Source organism: Gymnoscopelus microlampas (genome assembly GCF_963454915.1).
Source record: "Gymnoscopelus microlampas genome assembly, chromosome: 16".
NCBI lineage: Eukaryota > Metazoa > Chordata > Actinopteri > Myctophiformes > Myctophidae > Gymnoscopelus > Gymnoscopelus microlampas.
The window spans coordinates 43,251,086-43,260,822 of NC_139953.1; the positions used below are offsets into that span (position 1 = coordinate 43,251,086).

Below are 9,737 nucleotides of genomic sequence, written 5' to 3' on the forward strand. Positions count from 1 at the left end.
ACCATCATCACCACACCTGTGACATCACTGGAAAGCCCAGGATGTCCTCTTCAGATGACAACAGGCATTACTCAAATGAGTAAAAACATAGAAGCAGATTGCAGAATGAATCAAAACATCCTGCCTCATGTATTGGCCTACTTAAAACGTTCCTTCGTTTGTGTGCATGCGCATCATGCCAAAGTGTATTCCTCAGAACGTATGACGTAATTATACTTCCTTTGAATGGCCTCATCTGCCCGTGTTGCCATGTCCGCTTATTATAAGCGACTTTGGGCTTATTTTTCTGTATGTTCCTTGTAAATATTGGTTAGTTGCGGGTTGTGTTTTTTTTATAGCTTTGTTTCTTAAGTGTCGTTGCTTATCGCTTCCATTTTTTTATTATTATTTAAACCAGTGGTTCTCAAATATTTTCACGTCATGGACCCCCCAAATGTATATGTATTTGTCAGTAACCTCCATCTGAAAATGTTTTGTGCCAGGGAGCCCCATATCAGATTTTAGTGTTCCAAAATATATATTCCAAATATTCCACATTTTATTTCAAGATCTTTTTGAAAATAGCAGATCTACAAGCTCACAACATGTTGTATCGCGACACGTTGTGAGCTTGTAGATCTGCTATTTTCAAATGGCCAATGTATACAGTATATAGGTTTAAAGTGCTCACGTGGCCATAAAGTCGCTTATTTTGGGCTTGTTTTCCTAGACCTTGCTGCTTATTCCTCTCACAGAATCTGGCAACACTGGCCTCTGCCCTCCCTCCCACTATGTCCTGCTGTTACTCATGCAATGTCCACTGTGCTGTGTCTAATAGGGGGATTTACTGTACCTTCTTATCTCAGTCATTCACTACACTTTCAGTTACAGAGCCTCGATATTCTGAACCTCTTATGGTCATGTATGAAGCAATAAAATGTTGCAATTTCTGTTTCGGGGAAAAGACAGTTCAATAGTCTGATGTCGGGAATGGCTAAAGATAAGTAACTAGTTGTAGGCCTCCGGTACAACTGAGCTCCTTGAGTGGCCTAGGATGTAATCCCCTCTCTTAGTTATCTCTCATACTGTAAATAATAAATATTAAAGGGAAACGGAAAACTACCAAAAATGAGAGGTTTGGCACAGACTTTTGGCTTTAAGGCTATCGCCTTGGCAATTTAACCCATTTTGGGACGGAACCGTCCAGTCTCCTTTGTATCTCCTACCGGAACCGCTGCCTACCGGTCCACTGGTCATCAAATTATTGGCTTAGGAATGCGACAAAAACAATAAGATATCCATGAATTCAAGTCTCCATGGGGTCCATCCAGTGGCGTGCACAGACATTTTGAGGGGCAGGTGCTCATGTAAATTATACTTTTTTTTGTTTACTTGGTCTGCTCTTTTTTCCCTCTACACCTATACCTCTTTGCCAAAAATAGCAGATCTACAAGCCCACAACGCCTCGCAGCGCGAGGCGTTGTGGGCTTGTAGATCTGCTATTTTTGGCTAAAGTTCTCCTCAGAAAAGGGATGCTAGGTTTCGAGTGGTTATGGTAAAAAGAAAAATCATATCACATAAAGATTTGGCGGACCCCCTGTAGTAACTCTGAGGACCCCCTAGGGGTCCCGGACCCCCTGTTGAAGACCCCTGCTGTAAACTGGGCACACTTCAAAAGGGCCCTTCTGGTCAAGAGGGCAAAGGGCAGGTGCTCTAGCACCACCTAGAGTCTATCTGTGCACGTCCCTGGGTCCATCCATAGGAAAAATGTATTTTTTTGGGTGAACTATCCCTTCAAAATAATTGTATTGGTTGGTTGGTGGACTAGCTACAACAGGTTTAAGCAGCAACCTCGGTTTTGAGTGAAATATGTCATGACATGATTGCACTAATGCTATTCAGTATGAACGCTTCAATCAAATCATTGCCAGAATCTGATTATTCCCAGTAATCTGTGCATGTAAATGCACACAGAGATCACAGAATGTGTCCGGCCTTCTAAAAAGTGCTGTTTTCCAGCAGCTACCCACCATCACATCTCAGAAAACAAGTGGCACACGCAGGGACGTGCACAGATAGACTCTAGGTGGTGCTAGAGCACCTGCCCTTTGCCCTCTTGACCAGAAGTGCCCTTTTGAAAAAAAAGGGAAAAAAACGTGTTTTTTTTCCCAGTTTACAGCAGGGGTCTTCAACAGGGGGTCCGGGACCCCTAGGGGGTCCTCAGAGTTACAACAGGGGGTCCGCCAAATCTTTATGTGATATGATTTTTCTTTTTACCACAACCACTCGAAACCTAGCATCCCTTTTCTGAGGAGAACTTTAGCCAAAAATAGCCGATCTACAAGCCCACGACGCCTCGCAGTGGGTTTGTAGAGGTATAGGTGTAGAGGGAAAAAAGAGCAGACCAAGTAAACAAAAAAAAGTATAATTTACTTGAGCACCTGCCCCTCAAAATGTCTGTGCACGCCACTGATTAACGCTATTCAGTATATGAACGCTTCAATCGAATCATTGCCAGAATCTGATTATTCCCAGTAATCTGAGCATGTAAATGCACACAGAATGTGTCCGGCCTTCTAAAAAGTGCTGTTTTCCAGCAGCTACCCACCATCACATCTCAGAAAACAAGTGGCACACATCTTTTGCGCTTAAAAATTATATAAAGCAGTGACCTTACATGAGCTTTTTGACTCAACAGGTTGAACATAGTGTGAGTCACTTTGCACTGAGTGACCCTGAACATACTGTAAGTTACTTGCACGATGCACGTCAAACTGAAAGAGGGAAGTAAAACCGAAGGTAAACCGCGAATAGCTCAATGTAACTATAAACATCCTTCCTCATCACATCACTCCCAAGAAAGGGAAGTGATATTTGACATGTATAAACACTTGTGTTTTATACAAATGACTATCTTTTGCAGTATTTGTGGTTTTATTTATCTGTTTCATTTTGAGCATCCAGCAGTCATAGGAAGCATTGCGTCGCAATATGACCAATATGAAAACTACTAAATTTACCCCAGATAGTTTCACCACAATGAGGTCATGTCTATAATAATAAAGTTCAAGTTTCATCTCACCCACGCAATAACCCCGGTAATGCTGGGCACTGACGTGATATGATTGTATCATGTAGTATAAAGAGTCTAAAATAAGCCTGATCCTTAACTCTAGTCATACAGTTTGAATTCACTTAATGAATACGATGATTATAATAATAATAATAATAATGATAATAATGATTATTATTGTTATAATCATAAGTGATCATCATGGTTATCATCATAAGTGAATTCAAACTTTATGACTAGAGTTAAGGATCAGGCTTATTTAGACTTATTTTAGACTCTTTATACTACATGATTACTATTACTAATGAAATGCCTGTTCGGGGCGTTCAAACCATGGTATGGTTACTTGCAGCGTTCTCGAGCACCTCTCATCCAATCGACAGTACCGACTTCACACAGACTCGACACTGCACTCCCATGGGTCCTCAGAGTTAGACTTCAACCCCCCGCCAAGTGTGAAGTCAATCGGATGATCGGTTTTCGAGTTATGTAGACAGACAGACAGACAGACAGACAGACAGACAGACAGACAGACAGACAGACAGACAGACAGACAGACATTCCTTGAATTCAAAGAGAGACTATTTAGTGCAGAGCCGGTATAAAATCAAGGCCATGACATTTGGAACACGTGCCAGTTGGAAATGTGTGCAATTTAGAAGCGCTCTGCACTCACACTCTGGGTCCTCAGCCACACATACACCCGTCAAGTGCAGAAGTCGATTGGTTCTTGAGAAATGTGAAAGACAGAGCCTCCTGTATATATAGATACATTATTTGTATTTATTAATGATGACAATGTATTTCAAAATAATGGTAGCACTTTATAATAACTAATAGGCTAAATCAAAATAATAGTGATCAATTTAGTAGGAAAAGCAGCCACATCATAACAGCAATATTCAGGGTTTTGATACAGAATTTTCCAGTTTTAGCTTGATTCACGGTGTGTGTCCATGCATATATGCCTAACTTACGCTTTGTCCTATGACACATTATGTCACATAAAGAAAATAGCAGAAGTGCAAGCTCACGCGACTTGTGGTGAGCTTGTAGATCGCCTTTTTCCGGCACGCCACATCGCTGTACACACCATAAAGTGCAAATGGGGCTGAAGGTATCGTTAGCAGTGGTGGAAAGAAACTAAGTACTGTACTTAGGTATCATTTTTAGGTATGTGTACTTTACTTGAGTATTTCCAATTTCCAAAACTTATACTCCACTACATCTCGGATCCAAATATTGTACTTTCACTCCACTAAATGTATTTGAAAACTTTAGTTAGTTAGTTTGTAGATTTTGATTATTATTACAAAACATACATTAACCACTTCAGCTCTGCATACATTTCGGCCATTTGAAAATAGCCGATCTACAAGCTCACAATGCGTCGCGATGCGACGCATTGTGAGCTTGTAGATCTGCTATTTTCAAAAGATTTTTATACATATGAAAACTTGAAATGGGACATTCTTCATAATGAGTACTTTTACTTTTGGTACTTTAAGTACATTTTGATGCCAATACTTTTGTACTTTTACTCAAGTCAATTTTGAATTCCGGACTTGTAACGGAGTATTTCTACGTTGCAGTATTGATACGTTTACTTAAGTAAAGCAATCGAGTACTTTTTCCACCACTGATCGTTAGTGGGCTGCTGTTGTTGTTGTTGTTGTTTTGTCCTTCGCCGTCAGACTGGATGAGGAAGAGGAGGGAGAGGACACAGGCGTGGAGCAGTGCATGATGGGACATGAAGGCTCATGCGTCCTGAGAACCTCCATCAGTAGAAACTGCTCCTCGGACAGAGATGCCACCTACATGTGCATGAGAACACAAGACGTCACTTCAGTTAATAGTCCAGGGGCCAACACTGATATTTTCACAAATTGGTACCACCTGAGGTGGCCGTAAAGTTTTTGTATTTTTGTATTCCTACATGTCTCTAGTTTATATTTTGGTATGATACATCTTCCAATTCAGTAGCTTAATGGTAGTTAGCACTACCTACCAGCTAATGTATCCGGTAGGAGACACAAAGTAGAATCTTTGTGTCTCCTACCGGAAATACACCCGGGCATCAAATTATTGCGACAAAAACCAAAATATATCCATGTATTCAAGGCTTCATGGGGTGTGCAATTGATAACTTCTCAGATTTTTGGTGTTTGCAAAAAGACTGCTTTCCATAAGCTTGTAAAAGTTGACCCTCCTTCGGTATAGGGTGGTCATAGCTGAATGGGTAGAGAGTCCCCCTGGGAAACGTAAAGGAGGAGTTCACCCAAAAAATGATTTATTTTCTATCAATTGCACACCCCATGAAGCCTTGAATACATGGATATATTTTGTTTTTTGTCGCAATAATTTGATGCCCGGGTGTATTTCCGGTAGGAGACACAAAGATTCTACTACTTTGTTTAGAGTGATTACTGTCATTAAGCTACTGAATTGGAAGATGTATCATACCAAAATATAAACTAGAGACATGTAGGAATACAAAAATACCAAAAATGTACGGCCACCTTAGGTGGTACCAAAATCTGCCTTGGCCCCTGGACTATAAAGGGATATTTCACTTTCAAACATGTTTGGGGTCGTTTTAACGTCTACTCAGGCTTTTGTGACAATTTTGTAAGTTGCTTGATTCAGTATTTAGATGTTTGATTGGATATCGTCACCTTGCAATGCAAGTCATTTTTTGAGGAAAAATATATTTTTGCCTAAGTCAGCTCCTCATGACATTGGCCACCTCTGGTAAAATCGCCCATCTCCTAATTGAAAAGGATCATGCTGTTCACTCCCCTTTTAGTATAATGGCCTAACTCCGTAGTGTGACTTAGGCCAAAATAGGCTTTTTTTTGGCCTAAGTCACATGGTTTTGTGACATGGTTTTGTGACAACCGTGAGGTTCCCAGTTCGATCCCGGGCTCCCCCAGAGTTAGTGTCAAAGTGTCTTTGAGCAAGAACACGCTGAACCCCTAATTGCTCTCGATGAGCAGGTTGGTGCCTTGCAGGGTTTCCTCTGCCATCAGTGTATGAATGTGTGTGTGAATGTAATGCACAATCTATGAAAAGCACTATATACATGCACCATTTACCATGTACACGCCCCCTTCCTAATGAATCCCATTGTAACTTCAAACTCCATTTTAACCATGATAGATGCATCGAAAACCCCATATACTTTAAACATGTGTTGTTCAGTTCAATGAATGATTGTGTTAATTATTATTATTATTATCACCTCTTTCTTCAGCTGGCTGTTCCTCTGCTCTAAAAACTGATAGGCCTGGTGGAGAAGAGAAGAGAAGAGAAGAGAAGAGAAGAGAAGAGAAGAGAAGAGAAGAGAAGAGAAGAGAAGAGAGATAAACTTTATTTCAGACACAATAGGTCCATGATAAAACAGAGATGCAAAACAAACAACAACACAGAGATAGCCTGAGTACCAGACTAAGTTCACTCCATTCAGCTCAGATCTGTTAAAAACATATAAACATTGCCTCGAGTGTTCCCAGAAGCATGAGGAATACCTTGTATAACTCTGTGTTATCCCCGTTAAGGCCATAAATAACACATTCTTTGACTCCATCAGTCTACACATACATCTATACATAAAATACAGCATGAAAGGTAGGTATATTACAAGTCACAAACATTTCACTTGCACTAGTGGTCAATCTTGGGAGTTTCAGCAATATTAGAATTTAACGCATCATTAAATATATACCACCTGAAGTTTTTGCATTTAACGGGCAGAGGAGAGGAGAGGAGAGGGGAGATTGGAGAAGAGAAGAATAATGTTTAGTATTAAAGGTGCAATAGACAGAAATCGGCCACTAGATGACTCTCAAAACCACTGTTGGATGAATTATTTTCTTCATAAAAAAAGGTTATGATATGACCTTCAGTGTAACACACACACACACACACACCCATATATACCTGGTGTAGGAGATCTGCTTTCTGCGTTTGTCTTTTCCTGCTTTTTCGTGCTGCAACCCTGTTCTTCTCTCTCCTTTTCAGACAACCGGCATTATCATCACCATAACCCTGACACACACACACACACACACACACACACACACACACACACACACACACACAGGGAAAGCACAGTGGAGACTCGAACTTCAATGCCCTCAGAAGACATTTTAACATTCCTGGAATTCAAAAGAGCGTTTTACAATAATTGCACTTTCTCTCAAACAAAATGCTAGGTCAACAAAGTGAGAACCACACGCACGTGCACACACACACACACACACACACACACACACACACACAGTTACAGTATGACTCTAAGGAGATTTGACCTTACCTCACAGTTCTGGGGGCTCAAGTTATTTTCACGGTTTCCTATTCCTGAGGACGACTGACAGTCAGACATCATGGGATCATGGAGTCACTCATTTAAGAGGTGATATCTATCTGTATGGGCAGCAGCTCACACAAAGACAGGCAACACGGTTTCACTTCAACTTCCATCCACTTTTTCAATTTCGCTGCTGTTTTACTTGAACTGCCCTCATAACTTCTTTGAAGTCGTATGACGCAACACCCCATATGACTTACTGTACAAACGTGAGTGTGCATATATGCCTATAGGCCGTGTTGTGGTGCCACAGATAGAAAATCAATTAATTTCGCCCATAAAGATTCCAGAAAATATTGATATATATTATTTAAAGCCTGCCTGGAACCAAGCCGTCTAGGCTCCTGGTGAATCATGACAATAAAACATTTGATTCTGTGAAAAAAATATATACTAGGCCTATATTTAATAAATACCTTTTTTTGTGTTTTTTAAATACATTTTGACACAGAATCAAATGTTTTATGGTCATGATTGGTCCAAAACCAACCTGACTCTGCTTAATACTGTATATAACAATACATTTCAACTATCCTCAATATCTCAAACAGCTTCTAAGACCATCCCCTAACAACTACCAGTTGAGACACTCCACGAAGCCTTACTTTTCTGTACCTTCAGTCTCCACATCATTAGGTAAGAGAGCCTTCATGTTTAAAGCCCCCTCTGATTGGAACAATCTACCGGTAAATATTCGAACCATAACATCTTTCAATATGTTCAAAAGTGCACTGGCTTCTTATAACACGATCTCTTGTACATGTCCGTGACCATTACATCACTACACTTTATTTCTGTATTCTATCGCTGACGTTGAAAATGACAATGATATCTGACTCAAACAACAAATGATCCATTTGGGGGCAAGGGTGCGTCTGACTGGCCAACCATCGCCGCCAAACACTTCCTTGTAGATCTCCTGATCGGTTGAGCTTGGTTTAATCCAATGACACATTCGTGTTTTCTCTTGTTTTCTATTTTGACAATGTAGTTTGTAAACTACAATCACTCAAAGGTGAAATCAAATGTTCAAAAATATACAGCATATATAATGTACACAGAGAAAAACTGAGTTCTAATTTGGTTATAAGAATAGTAGAACAGTAGTCTCTCATCACACAGCAACTTTACCCTTCATTCTTGTGTAATATGCGTTTTATTTGACAGAATGCATTATGTATAAAGACAAAACTATAAACTTTAGACTTGAAACAAACCTGTGGTACTCATGCTGATGTAATTGTCATTAATGTTCACAAAGGGGCGCTATAGTATCATTCAGCACCCACAGTGAAGAACAGACGGCACCGTTACAGTTATAGTCAGAAATAATACCAGATTTATACAGTATGTAGAGCCTTGGTTCTCAAAGTGGGGTCCGGGGACCCCCAGGGGTACTTGAGGGGGTTCCAGGGGGTACCCAGCAAAATGTGTAAATATAGCACCAGAATAATTTTAACCTTTTATACTTTGGCTATTCAAAAATAGCAGATCTACAAGCTCATAGCGCGGCACCGAGTGCCGCGCTATGAGCTTATAGATCTGCTATTTTTGAAAAATCTTGAAAATGTGTGCAAATCTTTGAATATATGTTTTTTAAAGCGAACATTTGTAACTCAAAGCTTTGCTTCTGGGGGGTCCCTGGAACAACATATTTTGAGATGGGGGTCCGCGGCCAAATACATATCATTTTGGGGGTCCTTGACATGAAAAAGTTTGAGAACCACTGATGTAGAGGTAGAAGCATGAATAAGACAGACATAAAGATGGGTCACCAACCCCGTCCTGGCCTACAAAGCCCAAAACGACAAAAACACAAACCAAGGTGGGACTCAAATGTTAGACCCAGGCGTGTGCACAGATAAACACACCATCATATGGTCTCTGTAGGGTGGAAACCTCTTATGTCCAAAGTTGTTACTTTTCAGGATTCAAAAGCATCAAAAGCAGCAGATCTACGCGATGCGCGTTGAGCTTGTAGATCTGCTATTGCTTTTGAGTGACGCTGGAGTATGATCAAGTAGGGTGTTAACACATTGGTTGCCAAAACCGTGAATATACGGTTTTGCAAATACACCCGTGGAGTGCCAAAAAGCCCAAAAAACTTAAATATACATATCTTTTACCTTTTTGTTTATTTCCACAAGGGGGGGGGGGCTAGCGCAGCCCCAGCCCTGGCTGGACGGCTGGCATAGCGGTCCAGGCACCTACGCTACTAATGCAGCCTGACAGCGTGTCGTGTCGCGGGTTCAAATCCAGATCCCGGCAACCATTGCTGCGTGTCACTCCCCTTCTCTCTCTGTCTCTCTCTCTCTT

General features: G+C 40.7%; 1 protein-coding gene across 1 annotated transcript; it reads right to left on the reverse strand.

The window, feature by feature from the left end:
• Positions 1-4,466: 4,466 nt before the first annotated feature.
• On the reverse strand, positions 4,467-7,472 carry batf3 (basic leucine zipper transcription factor, ATF-like 3). Its single transcript, XM_084082819.1, has 4 exons — positions 7,368-7,472; positions 6,992-7,099; positions 6,294-6,338; positions 4,467-4,866 (listed from the first exon to the last, which is right to left on the reverse strand). Exons 1-4 carry the CDS (start codon positions 7,437-7,439, stop codon positions 4,699-4,701), a joined length of 393 nt encoding a protein of 130 aa, XP_083938945.1. The 5' UTR covers positions 7,440-7,472; the 3' UTR covers positions 4,467-4,698.
• Positions 7,473-9,737: the final 2,265 nt, after the last annotated feature.

What these genes read in the sequence shown, in the direction of transcription:
- batf3 (XM_084082819.1), bottom strand. Translation starts at nt 7,439, where the DNA reads ATGATGTCTGACTGTCAGTCGTCCTCAGGAATAGGAAACCGTGAAAAT. An exon ending in TGAGCCCCCAGAACTGTGAG is followed by an intron (nt 7,100 to 7,367) that starts GTAAGGTCAAAT and finishes TGTGTGTGTCAG; the next exon opens with GGTTATGGTGATGATAATGC. An exon ending in AAGCAGATCTCCTACACCAG is followed by an intron (nt 6,339 to 6,991) that starts GTATATATGGGT and finishes CTTCTCCACCAG; the next exon opens with GCCTATCAGTTTTTAGAGCA.